General features: G+C 42.4%; 1 protein-coding gene across 6 annotated transcripts in view; it reads right to left on the bottom strand.

Annotated features, from left to right (window-relative positions):
- Nucleotides 1-17044, bottom strand: part of Itsn1 (intersectin 1) — a 184505-nt gene that overhangs the window by 131787 nt on the left and 35674 nt on the right. For 5 of the 6 annotated variants that reach the window (XM_029544799.1, XM_021209493.2, XM_029544802.1 and 2 more), the window contains exons 2-3: nt 2270-2329; nt 296-388 (exon numbers count right to left, since the gene is read on the bottom strand). In XM_029544799.1, the coding sequence (XP_029400659.1) occupies nt 296-388; nt 2270-2297 (121 nt within the window). In that variant the 5' untranslated portion in view covers nt 2298-2329. Of the gene's footprint in view, nt 1-295; nt 389-2269; nt 2330-4279; nt 4378-17044 lie in introns of those variants that run through there. The other variant, XM_029544800.1, reaches the window with a different exon arrangement.

The raw sequence follows: 17044 nt of genomic DNA, 5'->3' as shown, positions 1-17044 counted from the left end.
TGCATCAGCTCCTGCTTTCTGACCTGCTTGAGTTCCAGTCCTGCATCCTTTGGTGATTAACAGCAGTATGGAAATGTAAGCCNAATAAACCCTTTCCTCCCCAACTTACTTCTTGGTCATGATGTTTGTGCAGGAATAGAAACCCTGACTAAGACAGTAAGTAACAACAAAAATACAGGTTCCGAATTAGGGCAAAATGGATGAAATGGCCCATTGAGCATGTGCGCCCTTTTCATTCTGCCTAACAGATTTCCTGCTGCTCAGTAGGAATGTATGGATGGTGATCAATACATACCAGTAATGAATCCCGATACCGGCTTCAGGCTAAGGAACTGCTGGTCATGCTTGGCCCTTTCCTCCACAGTTATGGCCCACACATCCAGGCTACCTGCAGTTCGAAGGCAAGATACAACTACTCACCAAGGAAAGTAACTGTCAGGCACACAGTGTCCACAGCACTCGAAGTTCTGTTGCTGTGCTGCAAGCATGTCCTGTAACTCTACAGTTAGACTTATATGAAAACATAGGAAGTCAGTAATTATTTACACAAAACTAAGAGTCTTAGGTTACTGATACCTAAACTCTGATTTCAGGTGCCTAAAATGTCACAGGTAAAAATTACAAAAATTTAAGAGGAGCATTAAAAAAAAAAAATCATGGTGGTGGTGTTGGTATACAGCACAATTAAGAGTCTTCTGAGATTCTATAAAAATATTCAAATGTCTGGTAATGGTTGTACAACTTTGCAAATGTACTGATGATCACCAAATGGTACATTTAAAGTGAGTCACCTCTATGATGTCTCAATTGTGCCTCATTAAAGTTGCTTCTAAGAATGAATTTTCTGATAAAACTAATGACCAAAGTACGTATGCATATATGTATGTATGTAGGTAATTAAACATTTTAGTTCCTGGTCTCCTAAAACAATCCACTAAAGTAATCCGAGGTGATGGACAAAACACTCTGTGAAAGCCAATCACTGTCCCTGATGTGGAAACATCCGATGGCCATGTTTCACACATGCAGGGTAGGGTGTGCCTGACAGTGATGGCAGGCTCCACTGAAATGCAGGGAAAACATTTACTGAACACGAACTCTGCCAAGCACTGTGCCGTACAGCTTGGAAAGGTGCCCAACACAGACACCCCTTCCCTCATAGACCAGCAGTGCTCACTGCAAAGGCAAAGGGACTTTTACTGCCCTACTGAGCTTCACAATCACAAACAAAATGAAAGCCAAAAATAAACAAATATAAATGATATCGTTAGTTAAGAAGGAAAAACAAAACAAAAAATGGGGATCATACGAAACAGCCGATGACCTGGAAAAAGTCTGCAGGTGTGTCTGGAATCCCAGAGAATCTGTCAGTCTGCTCAGAGGAGGACACACGGTGCCTTCTCACTCTCTTTGCAACTGCCTTTCACATCTGTTTGGGGTTTAGCACTGCTGAAGACTGAATGCAGAGCCTAAGGAGGGCGGGCATTCAAGCACTCAGACCTTGTGCTTTGTCCCTACCCCACCTAGATCGCCTATTAGCAAGGCAGTGTGCTTTGCTCTGTTACAGAGTCTGGGCTGAGGTGTTGCCCAGTGCTTGCCTAGCGTCCGTCAGCTGGGCTCAGTCACTGACAAAGAAAACACAAGGCATGTTTTACCACGCCAGAAGAACGTTTGATCCAGACTGATGACTTTCAAACAGCAAAGATGGCATGCTTCAAATTCAGGCTTTGAGATAGCACAACGTGATCCATTAAGGCCGAGCAAGCAACATGCGGGAGGTGCGCACCGCCTAAGAGCAAGGACCTCTACCCACCTTGTCTGGGTTTCTATTTGAACAAAGACAATGAAAAGTTGCCTAAAGCCTACATGGACATAAGGTAAATTTAATAGCTATAATTTATACCTAAATTTTAGAGGTTTGGTAATGGTATCATTTAATAAATAAACACACTAAAATCTTCAGCAATGAGAGGTTAAGATGTCTTAGAGTTACTTCAAAACAACCCAAAGAAACAAATTTGTGTCCTAATCACCAAAGCATCTCATGGAATAAAATGAGGGTTGACTGTGTAATTTTCTCTATTTAAGTTGGCTTGGTTTTGTGGTAATGAAGATTGAACACAGGATTTCATGCATGCTAGGCAAGAGCTCTACCCCTAGCTACACCTTAGCCCAATTCAACTTATTAATTTACTTGAAATTTCCCATCATTGTAAAGTCTTAAAATATGGCCCCAACTTATATTAAGAAAGAAACCTTGAAAACTTACCACCGAAAGGTGTGGGAAACTGAGCCATGGTTCTACTACGTTCACCTTGCTGATCGACGCCTGTAATTAAAAAACGCAACACGTGAGTTTAAGAAAACTTCAGATCTGTGTATACCCGCTAACTTGTTGTCTTTAATCTTAATGCCAACACCAGAGCTAGAGTGCACACCTGCAAGTGACAGTCACAATAAAAGGGCCCCATTCTCATTCCCCGGGTAGATTCTCAGTGCCAGAAACCATATGGAAGCTGGGGGGCTGTCACAGGTAGCTTCTGCATGGCTGCCTATTTAATCTCCGGAGTTGTATGTGATACGGTTTAGCATATCTTAACTGTATATATACACCACCACTAAAGGATTCTCACTGAGCACTGAATATAAGGGGCGCACTGTGCAGGCATATAGCTCTTCTCTTCTAGTCATGCACAACCCTGTGCATTACACCCTGCACTGCAGACAAAGGGAAAACAACAGAAAGGGGAGTGATGAGAACAGGGCAACAAACGCTACAGCCGTGCCCACTAAGAACAACACTCAACTGCTCTATGAGGACTGTGAGGGACAGGCAGTCAGGGTGGCTCTGTGGCTAACAGCGTTCAGTCTGAGCTTGACCCTGCATCTACATAAAGGTGGAAGGGGAAACCACTTCACCAAGCTCCTCTGACCCCCACACTCACAAACTCACACCGTGTTACGCACACTCATACGTGCTGCCCGTGTGCACACAGGAATAAGGGTGACTCTTTAACATATACATTAGGAGACACTTCCTGGGCCTGAACCCAGCATTTAGAAGGTGAAGGCAAGAGTTTAAGGTCAGCCCGAGGTACATAGTGAGTTTAAAGCCAGACTGAGCTTCCTGAAGCTCTTCTCAAAACAAAACCTCAAGAAACATTTAAATACTACGCATCCAGTAATGCCTGCCAAGAACGTCAAACTCAGGTTCCAAACTTTCCCATCAGGCATAAGTACATCAGTTCATAAACAGCCAACAGGAAACAAAGTCCTCTTCCCGGATACAAACCTCAGATTTAATGGCTATTTTTCTACTTGTCTGTGGTGGGGTTTGAATTTGAGTGGATTTAGTCTCCAGTTGGTGGTGATGTTTGGGGAGTTGGTGTGGCCTTGCTGGCTGAAGTATGTAACTTGGGACAGGACTTCAGAGTTTAAAGGTTCTCCCCATTTCTACTCTTCATGGTTTGCCAAGTCTGTCAAGATGTAAATGCTCCACTTCCTGTTCCAACCATCACGCCTGGACCCTGCCTACTTCCTGTGCCAGCCACCATTCCTCCCCTCTGCCATCACGACTCTTAAATCTCTGGAAACGTAAGCCAAAATGAAGTCTTTCTTCTATAAGCTGCTTTGGTGATGATGTCTAATCAGAACAATAGAAAAGTAACTGATGCAGACCTAATCTAATTCTGTTACAGTAAATTTCCAGTCAAAAGGAGCAGAAGTAGTCATTAAAATCTTTAGATAAATTCAGTCAGATATGTTAGTATGTGCCTGTAAGACCAGCACACAGAAAGAGGGAGCAAGAGGCTCAGGAGTTCAAGGGAGTGAAGCCCTGTAAAGTGAAGACACCATCTCAATAGCTTAACAACAACAGCAATAACAAAGTGTAGAGAAACTTAAAATATGGTGTTCTCTTGCCTTAATACACCTCAAACTCAGTGTGGAGTTTCCTCCAAGTACCTGTTGAAGCCCTGGAAGCTCTCTCCTGTTTACTGCTCCCACCTATTCCTAGTACTCGGCCTCTTTATAGTGATTAACGACATCAGACTTCTGACTTAGTTTTCTTGTCTTTTGCGCCATTTGGTCCACCTTGTCCCTCCTGTCACTGGCTGCCTTGGCTGCTGTGAGTGCAACTCTAGGTGATGCCTGGATTCCCCTTTACATTAACAGTGAGGCAGCAGGCTGGGTGGGAGTTATGTACACTAAGAGACAATCAGGTAGACCGACTTGCCTCCTTAGGACACTTCCAAATGTCAGCATCCTCAAACCTGCTCACCTTCAGTAGAGAAGCTGGGTAGGGTGAGAAGGGTGTGGCACCACCATCTTCATGCTGCCTTAGACTGTGGTAAGGGCCCTACACAGAATGTGCAGTCACATAGTGGCCCTTTGATTCTCAGACCCTCCTTCAGCCGTCTCTCCTAAAGAGAGAAGAGACCAAAGTAGTCACCTAGCGGTGGGACGGTCCCAACACAAACAGGGAAATTGAAAGATTTCCCATTTTGAAAATGGGCCACCTGTGGCACCCTCTCCCATCATTTAGACAAGATGGCTGGAGCCCCCCCTTTGCTGTTTTAAGGTCTAATCTTAATCATTGAGGATATGGAGCATGCTTGCTCTATGGGAATTCGTTAAGACTCTTCTGTTGTTTTCTAGTGATAGTCTTCTGAATGAGTGATACATTGTTTCTGATTAAGGCAAGAAGACAGAACACACCCGAGGCCAAGGCACCAGACTTAAGCAGAGGTCTGCCAGCCTGGCAGACATGGACATGACAATTCCCTAGAGGCTGCAGCTGGCCCTCTCCTCCCAGCATACCTGCATGTGTCATCATCTTTTCCCAGAAGCTTTTAGCACGTGTTCTCTCACCCAACTCTCACACTAGGCTTGTGTGAGTGACAGGTCACACACTTTCTTTGACATCTTTCCAAAAACGCTCAGCTTTGAATTTCTAAAGCCAAGTGAGACAACTCAACACACTAGAAAATATGCCGTTCGCGTAAGCTCAGTCCTTCACCGCCTACTGTAAGGCAAAGGCAGATTACTAACCCCTTTGTGCCCAAAGACTGCAGACGGCACCACTTTCTGGGCCATTTCATTTCTTTTGCAAACATCTGAGGTTTACTAGATCCCTCGAAGCCTAGGTGTCGGAAGCACCCATGGCTGTCGGAAGTTTGCACTCCAGTGGGTGGTTTGTTATGCTTTGTGCCTTTATGTTTCAGTGGTCTCTCTGGACTTCCAGTTTGCTTAAGGTTTTTATTAAGGAATGGATGCTAATTTTTTACAAGTTTTTTTCTTAGTCACTAATGAAGCAATCACATACTTTTCCTTTTGTTAACATCCTGGACTTTTTTTCTTTCTTTTGGTGTTGGGAATTGAATCTGAGCCTCATATGCTAAGTAAGTTAGTATCCTACTCCGCCTTCTCCAACACCACAGAATTACAGTGACATGTTAGCTACTATTAAGTTATTCTAGACCTTTACTGTAATGAACACAATGCAGACAAGCATGCTATTTTTTTTTTCAGCTAGGTTTCATGTACAATAAAGCAACAAAATTTGAGGAAAGGGATCTATCTACCTTCCTAGAAATTACAAAACTCTTAAAACAGCATAAAATAAAAATGATTGGAAATAACTGATATATGATCAGGAAAATTTTAGAGATGAGCTTGAATAAATCTTCGAGAAACAAATGTTTGTTACCAAAACCACTTCAGAGAGAAAAACTGAGGTGCCCTCAATTAAGTTATAGTCAGTTTCTCTCTCTCTCTCTCTCTCTCTCTCTCTCTCTCTCTCTCTCTCTCGTTTTTCTAGACAGGATTGCTCTGAGTAGTTAGTCCTGGCTGTCCTGGAACTCACTCTGTAGACCAGGCTGGCCTCAGAAACTCAGAAATCCGCCTGCCTCTGCCTCCCGAGTGTTGGGATTAAAGGAGTGTGCCACAACTGCCCCACTCAGTATACTCTTAATATTTGCTATTATATATAGATATTAAAAAGCACACTAATATTTAAATAAGCTTAAATTCATTGTTCATATTTTCATGCACACCTGATGTTATACCTTACTTTAAATATTTCACAGCTCCTTGAGAGAATCAAAACTAACAGAACTCTACGGCCAAAGTATAATTAGTATCAGCCCCTGTCCAGGACCTAAGAGTAATCGCTGTTTACCACAGAGATGAATTCCCACCCTCTAGAGCTCTCTCCCCAGAACAGCATGTACGATGAAGGGGAAGTAGAGACAGCTGACAGAAAGACTGGGACCAATACTAGGTCAAGTTCATACCCTAGCACTTCTGGTAGCTGTGTCTACTTGCCCTGCGCTGAGCATCTGTGAAGGGGCAATTGAACAAGCGCAGATTCCACCCTGCATCCAACATCTGCGATATAACGCTTTCTCTCTCTTCCACTTCTAACTACAGCTTGGGGCTCTTACAGTCATTGATCAGAGCTGGCTATTATAGAATCTATCTAATAAAAATCAAACCACTGTGAGGAGAGAATGAAGGAGTTCTTAGTCCAGTCAAAAGCTGGACTAAGAACGGGGCTAGAAGCCTGCCACATACCTTCTAATGCCTGGGCAATCTGTGGCTGTACCTCCGTGGTATTTCCACTGTACCACCTCAGCCTCCCTAGCAGGGACTACAAGCAAACACAACACCAGGTACCCTTTTACTATTAGATCTGAAAAATAATCTATAAGTTATTTCTATATTTCAGAAAAAGAATCACATGCACTATGCCACAAGCTGGGCTCCAACTCTGCTGTAGCTCCTGAAGCCTGCTGCAAACCCTCAGGCCCCTCAGTAAGCCCAAGACTCTGTTCAAAGCACACAAGGCTGGCTACTCAAGCGGGTTATAAGGGAAATCAGGTTCCTCCAATTCTGTTCCCTATGAGCCTTGCTCCAGGGTGAGCCCAGACAGGGAGCTAGGGAGTGAATTGAGGTGCAGAGATCAAAACTCTAACAGAAATCCAGTATTTCTGGACAAGAGACTAACAGAAAAGCCCCATGGAGCCTGCAGAGTGTGGGGAAGACAAGAAAGAAGAAAGAGGACAAGAACACCCCAGTCTGTGAATGTACCACACTGCTCTCAGGCTCACAAGACAACTGGGGTGGCACACAACTAGTCTTGATAGCTGGGGGAAGAATGAAGCCCTACTAGACACAGGGAACTAAGAGTGCTAAGTAACGCGGAGGAGAAACCCGCAGTCAGCACTCTATCACCATGGACAATGTGGAATCGCACCTATAGGGTAGGATTAGCGTTCTCCACATTGTGATGGTTAATACTGACCGCATCGTAGATTGCAGATGGGATCTACGATCAGTCAGGACACAAAATTCCAGGCACCATCTTGAGGAAATGTCTAGGCTAGATTAACCAAGACTTCCAGACCCATCCTAGGTGTGGCTCAGAGCACCCCATGGCCAGCGTCTAGGATAAAAAGGAGGTGGGGTGAGCACAAATGTTCTTCTCTTCATTTCCCGACTATGGATATCCAGTGATCAGCCGCTCCATACTCTGGCGGCCACGCCCAACTGCAAAAATAAACCTTTCTCACAGTGTCTCTTATCAGGTATTGTTTGGTCACAATGAGAAAAGTGTTTTGACAAATACAATAAACTCTCAAAAAACAAAATAAAATCAACATGTGCCAAATCCCCGTTAACAAAAGTCTTCAGAGGAAGTGTCAGCCATTCTCCCCACGAGACAAAAGGGGACATAAATGAGATAAGTGGGATGGGAAGATTCATGTTCTCTATAGACAAAGAGAAACCTAGCTTAAAAAGGATGGAAATTTCTGCACAGGAGCATAGCTAGAAATATGACGCAGCATCATTAAATGATGCAGAAAAAGAAAACCGACATGAACCAGAAGTAGAACAAATAATAAAAATATAAACAGAAAAGGCATTTTAAAAAGGAAATTTAAAATCTGGTTCTTTAAATAAAATGGCCAAGGATGATGTAAATTGTCTAGAGGTGAAGATCATGCCAACCAAGTCTACAATTAAGAGAGGAAAGCCAGAAATGCTGACAAGGGATGGGGAGATGACAGACTTCTTACAAGTTAATTACAGCCACTGCGTGTACACAAGGAGAATCACACTGTTTGAACCTTCTTGTGTTTGTTACAGAAAACCTTATGAATAAGAAAATTCTAGAAAAGAAAGCCATAACCTACACTGGTGTCACTAGTGAGTTCTATCAAACATAGAAGGAAGAAAAAACACAAAAGTCATGTCAACTTTTTCAAACAGGAGACATCACTTGCTATTCATCCCTTGTCTCTAACACAAAATCCAGACAGCACAAAATAAATAAGGGCACAGCAAGATCCCTAGAGAGTACAGATGCAAAGCCACTCATGAAACACAATTTAAATCATGGTAGTATATAAAAAGGATAAAACACTTGAAAATGAATTAATACATCTTATTGACAGCATAAAGCAGTAAGCCCACATTATGATTCCCATGGATTCAGAAGAAAGTTTTTCATAAACACTCAACATTTACTAATGATTTTTAAAAATCTCTTAGTGAAACAGAATTAGTAGGAAGCCTCTTCAAAAGGAGAGACATAGTCTATGAAAAGTTCAACAGGGCTTGCAAGAGGCTCACTGGGTAAGATGACCTGTAGCCAAGCCCAAGGACCCAAGCGAGATACTCAGAACCCTACAGCAGAGACAGGCAGTATTAGCAAGTTGTTCTCTGACTTCACACACACACACACACACACACACACACACACACACACACACACACACCACAGGCACACAATTTATCAGTGAACTCTAGAAAATCTAGAAGACAACAGTAAGCAAACTTAAAAGAGTTGCATAGTAAAAGGTAGATGTACTAAATAAAAATTAGCAGAATTCTTCCATATTTCTTTCTTTCATGAATTTTAGGAAGAAGAGATGGATCAGCAGGCAAATACTTTAAAAGGTTTTGTTTAAAGAAAAATAATCATATTTTGAGTTGCACCACAAAACTAACTTTACTCAGTATAAATTACATGAAAGAAATGACTCATGGTGGACACACCTGCAATCTTAGCACTAAGGAGCCTAGGGCATGATGTGTCGAATGTTAATCTAGTTTGCAATACATAGGTGAGAGGCTGTCTAAAACAAAACAAACATTAGTTCTCTACATTGAAATTAACGAAACACTGCTAAGAAAAAGTGAAGTGCTGAACAGCAGAAAGATACCACCAAGAACTCTAAGGTTCAATTTGTTAGAACAGCAATCCTCCTCCAACAGCAATCTGAACCCAAATTCCAAGCCTTTGAGTGGGAACTGGCAAGCTGGCATTAATAACTGTACAGAAACAGAAGGACCACTGAGACTTTAAAGAGTATAATTGGGGTGTGTGTGACTGCAAGGAAAAAGAGTCAAGAACCTCCAAACTGCTGCCCAGGGCAGCCATACCTGTTTGCCAACTGATTTTTGGCAAAGTTACACAGGCAACTTAAAGAGGAAACAAGCCTTTTGAACATAGCAAGACCAACCATGCAGGTATTTCTGAAGAATAAACGAGAGAACACTGACCCAAACCTAGCTAACCCAAATCACCTAACACAAAGATTAATTTAAAATGTGCCACTGAACCAGATATAAAACCACACAAGCTTTATACAAACCAACAAACACACACACAAAAAAAGGTTTTAAAAGTTGGAAGATATGCTCACACTTTGGGCTAGTTTCTTATGACTGAAAAAAGCATATTTAGGAAAAGAAAAACTGGTAAATTGGCCTTCATGAGTGTTAAAAAAAATTCTTTAAAAGATAGCAAAGATTAAAATACTAACACTTCTGCATGTGTCCAGCACACACAGAGGACTCTCGTAACTCAATGCAACACATGAAAGGATGTTCAACAGGTCAGCCAAGCAGAAAACACATGCATGTGGCACGTTTTGCTACAAGTCTAACTGGAACACGTATGACCATGCTGTGTTGGCAAGGATATGGTGGAACTACACCCTCGCAAGTGCTATTGGGAAAAAAGAACGTTGATAAACACATCCATCTTAAGCTATGCAGCTGTCACCAGTCTGCAGTGTGACAGTATTGAGGTGGTGGGACCTTAGGGCTGCAACTAGGGGAGAAAACAATGCACTTGCATGGTGTAACGTGAACAAAGTATGATGATGTATAAAATGTCTTAGGGTTTCTCTGTGTAGCCCTGGCTGTCCTGGAACTCACTTCGTAGACCAGGCTGGCCTCAAACTCAGAAATTCACCTGCCTCTGCCTCCCAAGTGCTGGAATTAAAGGTGTGCGCCACCATGCCTGGCAACTGAAGGATTTTCTAAAGACAACATATAAACTGAAGGTAGAATCAGGGGTTTTAATGCGCGCGCGCACGCGTTGTGGTGTGTGTGTGTGTGTGTGTGTGTGTGTGTGTGTGTGTTTGTGTATGTGTGTATGTGTATCTATGAGTATATGTGGTGAGCGTGCATATGGAGGCCTGGGCACAGCCTGCCGGGCTCTCCCTGCCTCCCACTGCTGGAGTTGCAGTACCTACTACTATGTCTGGCTTGTTCCCCTGAGCTGTGGAAGAACAGATTCTGCCCTTCCTGTTTGCACAGCCTGGAGCGATTGAAACATTTTAAGATTGTCTTAAAAGCTAACTTGTAGGTCTTATCTCATTCAAAGGACAACTCAAAGTCCGTTCTGAATGGAGCTATGGTTAGTTTAGTTGATTTACTAGCGTGTCCCTTCTTACTCAAGAGTTGAAGTCAATCAATAAAAGGTGGTTATTACAGAATGTGTGTGAATGTGGAGGGACAGTTAAGCATCAAAAAAGAACTACTGAAAAATTAAAGACCATCTGATCTGTAATTAGCCAATTTATTTCTATTGTGGGCCTGTGAGTCCATCAAAGTGCTACATGAGGAAACAGTATAGACAGGCGTACAGCACAGCAAATGTCGGAAGAAGGAGGAACTCAGTGTAGTCTCTTAGCTGGTGATCAAAACCTTTCAGGAATAGGAACGTCATCAATCAGAAAGTACTGAGTCTTGGAAACCAGTCAGGGTGGAGCCTTGTGTTGCCAGGGACACAAATACAAGCAAAGAAGACCCGACAACAGAATGGAGGGAAAAAAAGAACCCCAAAGGCCTATAAGTGTCACAGCACACCACTGAAGGGACTGTGGAAGAGGCAATGTAAGATCATTAGAATAACCGACTTATACATCAAAAGCGCTTACTTCTTGGATGGGGATGGGGGCACTTTCAGAAACTATAAGCATTTGATATATGGAAGCTATATGTCTTGTTCAAAAACAGTAATTCTACTGGCTAGGTGGTGCTGGCACATGCCTTTAAGTCCAACACTTGGGAGTCTGAGGCAGGTGGATCTCTGAGTTCAAGGTCAGCCTGATCTACAGAGTGAGTTCCAGGACAACCAGGGCAGAGAAACCATTTCTCAAAAAACATAAAACAAATAAACAAAAAATCTTTTGAACTATTTCTAGCTCACTAGCGTGTCCACAGCGTAACTGTCCATGAAAAGGGACAGGAGAGTGAATCCAGAGAACTGAGGAGAGGAAGGGAGCCCTATTAGCAGCCTAGAACAATTCCCAAGGAAAACGAAACTGTTCTTTTCTGAACGGAACACAAAGTACATGCTTTGAGAAATTTCTAAAACCATAAGCATGCAAGCTTCAAATTTCTGGGCAGAGAGCATTGCTAGGGATCAAGCCCCAGGCCTTGAACATGCTAGACCAGCTACATATTAGCCTGGGCTTAGAGAGCTTGAGCGAGGCAAACACTCTTATATCTATGTAAACAAAACAGAAAACAAATAAACTAAATACTAGAACTGGGTAAACAGTGCTTTTCAAAGTTTAGATGATGTTAAAATTATTAAACCATTTCTAGAATATGTCTGAGAAGTCTTTAATCTTCTCATTTTAGCTTTGGAAAGAAGAGCTAATTACTGAAAGTTAAAAGGATAAATACTGATCTATGAGTTCTGGTATTTACACTAAAGTTCCAAATGTTGATAATACTACTTATAAAATACCATTTGTAATGGTAAAAACATATTGAAATAAAATTTGTCACTTGATTTGCAATTGTCTGGCTGTCATAAATACAGATGAACATAAAATATTAAATTAAAATTTTAAGTGTGCAAGTGGGGATTTGGTTTCTAGCACATAAATCTAAATATGACAACTTAATGTAGGCAAATTTTAGTAACGAGGAATAAAATTTCTAGTGAAAATTACTGGTGTAATTACAACCTTTTAAACCTTATTTATATCAAATAATTCTAAATAGTTTTTAAAACAGGTATGTTATTTTTGATAATCTTAATGATTTGATAATCTTCCTGAAAGTTTGAAACTTTTAAGGTTTTTTTTGAAAATTAGAAAAGACTTTAAAAGATACAATAGAATCTGAAAATACTTGAAAAATCAATAATTATATAGCTCATATAATCACTATACTTCTAATATGTTCAAAGAGGGCTAATTTTGGCTTAATGATTCAAAGACTAAAGTAGATTATGAACACATATTAAGCTTTCACTTAGTTACTGGCAGCAATTCCCTCAAAGAAATCTTATAATTACATATCCTTTTAAATAATCTTTATAAAATAATCCCCTAACATGCACAAAGAAGCTCGTCACCACTATCGTCAGCCAAGGTCACAGATGGGGAGATGGAGGGTACCTAGTACTGTTAAACCTGGGTCAATCCCATGACTGCAGAGGTCTTAGACACTTGGGGAGAGACACACTATCAAACATCATCGAAATCTATACCCACAAACAAAGGCTACTGCCAGTCTCACACAGAAATGCCTCTTTATTCTCTAGCAGAGAATAAAGGCAAATGCAAAGACTTAGTCTACATAAAATGCCAAGACTAAAGAATGATTGAGGGTTCAAACCTACGTAAGATTCACAGGACCCGTAGAGGTTCAGAGAACTCTGGGCAGAGGGAGAGAAGAATGTAAGGACCAGAGGGGCAACAGCTAGGGAGAGGCTGTGAAACACCGTCTTCTAAGCAAGGCACGGCCATGGCGACCATGAACTCACGGCATCAGTGTATACTGGCATACAAGTCAGGCCTCCTAACAGCGGAGGAAGGGCAAGTGACTCAGGGCCCTACTACGTGCTCCTGATGTATCAGCAAACAATAGAGTCTGGAGTGGGGAGGCATAGTATCCAGGTGTATAGTGATGGTAAACTCAGGCTCTGATAGCTGGTTCCAAATTCAAGGTCATACAGACAGGCCTGGTTAAATTCTGTGGGTCAATAAACAAAGCCAAATCTAAATAGGAAAAGGACATTTGTGGTGACAGTAGGGAAACAGGAGGGAAGGAGGGGTCCAGAACACACAGTGAACCCATGAGAAACTGTAAAGAACAAATACACAAAACAACTCGAAAGAAAAGCCCTAATCTTTTAGATAGAGTCTGCAATAAGCAGAAACAGAGGCAACTGTACCCTGCCCAATAAGTGAGAAACATTCCACTCGGTGACAGCTATTTGAGCAGAGGGACAAAGAGCAGAAAGTCACCCATAAGATTACACACACAGACAGAAGGTATACAAAGCTCTTTAGAAACACAGAGAAAAGACAGACAATAAACAGACAAAGGAACTGACAGCTCCCAAACATATAGCATCCTGATCAATGCCGTCTGGTCACATGGCTTCTACATGTGCTGCAAAGGAACACACAGAGATTACAAATTAGCTCAAAAACTGCAGAGTGGAGGGAGGCTTAATTAAAAGGGGTAGGGATGAGGCGATTAGAGCCATTGTATCTGGAGGACCAGTGAATGCTCAGGCCTTTCCCCCAGATGTGTGTGGGGTGGGGGGTGGGGGGAGGAGCCTATGGGAAGCTCTAGGAGACAGGAAGGCCCGCTGTCCAGCACTCACTGTCAGGCCCAGCTGCTGGCATGTAACTTGGCAACACTCACTGGCATCTTTCTTGCAGCTTACCTCCCACAAAGAAATGCTGGGTATCTTGCCTAGAGCACTCCAATAAGCAGACTTTAACTTTGGTTCTTCTAAATTACCCTTATTCTAATATTTGAAGAAGCGACTTCACTAGGGAACAGAACACAGCTGCAAAAGACATATGACAAATGAGGGAAGACAGAAAGAGACTTGGGAGAAAGTGGATCTTGACAGTCTCATCTTTGGAGCCCTCATTATCATTTTGAATCATAAGAGGCAGAGACAGGGAGAGGCTGTGAAAAACCATTTTCTAAGCAAGTAAAGTCACTGTAAGGGAACATTCAAAAGGCACTATCTATACTTCCATGTTGGGATTTTGTTTTGTTTTTGTTTTTTGAAAAATCAGACCAGCAATGCAGCCTGGAGTAGAGCTTAGCTGCAGAAACTGGGAGCACAGTGACCGGAAGGTTTTGGGGTCACTACTCAGCTACAGCACAGAAGGCACCACGTGTGCACAGTAATGCTATGACACTCAAACTTCAGGAGATGTCCTAGCAGATTCTTTGGCTTATTTCATACAGCAGTGTGCCAGCTGCACGTGGCTACAATGCACACAGGCTGATGGAGCACAGTAAAAGGCAAGGAGAGTACAGCCTTTATAAATGAGCCAACTGGACTGGAGAGATGGCTCAGCAGGTTATAGCACTGACTGCTCTTCCGAAGGTCCTGAGTTCAATTCCCAGCAACCACATGGTGGCTCACAACCATCCATAATGAGACTTGCTCTGGAAGAGCAGTCACTGATCTGAACTGCTGAGCCATCAATCCAGCCTGATTTTTCACTTCTTGAAAGGTTTAGAACTAAAGTTCAAAGCATTCGCATCACCAAAATACAACAGAAATCCAGATCATCTTAGCAGGCAATGGTTACTGATTCCAGTAATTATTCTCACTTTACTTGATCAAAATACACCTCGATCAATTTGGAGAAAATAAGAGAAAAGCTGAAGCACAACTGTGGTCAGTGCCACCAGGGGCCGCATTCTTTTCTTTAAGAAAGCACAGAAAAGATATGAGAGACTGAAAGAATGGCCAACCAACGATAAACACAACTTCGAGACCCATCCCAAGGGCAAGAACCAATCCCTAACACTACTAATGATATTCTGCAAACAAGACCCTAGCATAACTGTCCTCTGAGAGGCTCCACCCAGCAGCTGACCCAAAAAGATGCAGAGGCCCACAGCCAAACATTGGAGGAAGCTCAGGGAGTCTTGTGGAAGAGTTGGGGTAGAATTGAGGGATCTGGAGCGGATAGAAACTCCACACAAAGGCCAAGAGAGTCAACTAACCTGGACCCTTGGGGGCTTTCAGAGACTGAACCACCAACAGAAGAGGCTGGTCCACAGGCTGGACCTAGGTCGCCCGTGTAAATGTAGATGTGCAGCTTGATCTTCAGGCAGGTCCCCCAACAACTGGAGCGGGGACTATCCCTGACCCGGTTGACTGTCTGTGGAACTTGCTCCCCTAACTGGGCTGTCTTGTCTGGCCTCCATGGGAGAGAATGTGCCCAATCCTGCAGTGATGTGATCCACCAACCAGGGTGGGCTAGTACCAGGTAGGGCCTCTCCCTTCTTGAAATAGAAGGAGAAGAGTGAGGGGTGAGGGTTCTGGGAAGAGAAAGGCAGCTGTGATCGGGATAAATACATGAATTAATGGAGAAAAAAAGAATTGAAAAGTTTTTTTAAAAAGCACAGCAAAGAAAATTTAAAAGTTTCTGATTTAAAAAATTCACAAAGACAATGTAACTCAAAAGAAAAAAAAGTTCAGATTTTTTTCAATTTCATACCTTTTAAGAAAGGTTCAAAATCTCCTCATAACCAATATTTTATATGAGCTAATTTTATATTTATGTAAAAATGTTTAAATATAATATAATGAATGTATCTAGAATTCTACTTTCAAGGAGGTTTGCTCTCTCCAGAGCTGGGTGCATAATTTCATTCTTACAAAATTCATTCAAACTGCTAAGTTTCAAGATTCCAAGACTGAACAGATTTTGAAAAAGTAATTATTGTTACTAAAGGGTAGAAAGGCTCACTAAACATCATTCCTATAAATATGGACATTATAAAACTAACCCTTCGTCTCCTCTTCAACCAAGCTTTTCTTACATGTCTGAGAGCTAAAATGATCTCACCAGGCTTTTGTCAGAGGGAAACTTTACTTAGGAATCTGGCCTACTTACAAAAAGTCACTGTAACTTGAAAAACTTTCCACAAGCAATAAATAAAGGCCACAAAAGACAGAAAGTCGATAGAGATTTCTGATATCAAGGAGAGCCCCCCCCCAGGAGGGCCAGTTATGCCAGCTGCTAAGGAAAGCAATCTGACAGCTCTGAAGCAAAAGTAGAAAGTCATTGCACCAATGATTCATCATCCATTAATCTGCCTGGAAAAAAAATCCAAAGCTAAATGATGTCAACTGACAGGCACCATGGTGTCATTACAAACCAAAAGCATTTCTATGTTATCTGTGCCTGTGTGCACGAACGGGCTTCAGCACATGTGTGGAGGGCAGGGTGCGCCGGTCAGTTCTCTGCTTCGATCTGATAGGTGCCAAGGTCTGAATTCAGGTCATCGCGCATGGCAGCTGGCTTTACCACAGAACCATTGCCAGCTCTGGAAGTCAGACACAGCGGCACACACCAGTAACTCAGCACTTGGCAGATAAAGGCAGAACTGAGGGTTCAGGGGTTACACAAGAAAACCCTGTCTCAAACACATAAAGAGTGAGAGCAGGCAAGAATCTGGTTGTATGTTCAACACCATAGAATAGGTTAAAACCGCCACATAAGCTGGGCGTGGTGGCACAAGCCTTTAATCTCAGCACTCAGGAGGCAGAGGCAGAGGCAGGCAGATTTCTGAGTTTGAGGCCAGCCTGGTCTACAGAGTGAGTTTCAGGACAGCCAAGGCTACACAGAGAAACCCTGTCTGGAAAACAAACAAACAAACAAAAAAAACCTGCCACATAATCACAAAGTGCTCACCAAGAGCAAACTTCTATAAGGTGCATAGTTTTAGAAAACATAGAAAA

Source organism: Mus pahari, chromosome 12 (assembly GCF_900095145.1).
Source record: "Mus pahari chromosome 12, PAHARI_EIJ_v1.1, whole genome shotgun sequence".
In the NCBI taxonomy this organism is placed as follows: Eukaryota; Metazoa; Chordata; class Mammalia; order Rodentia; family Muridae; genus Mus; species Mus pahari.
The sequence above is the reverse complement of the archived record's forward strand: the minus strand, read 5'-3'. Positions and strand labels throughout refer to the sequence as shown.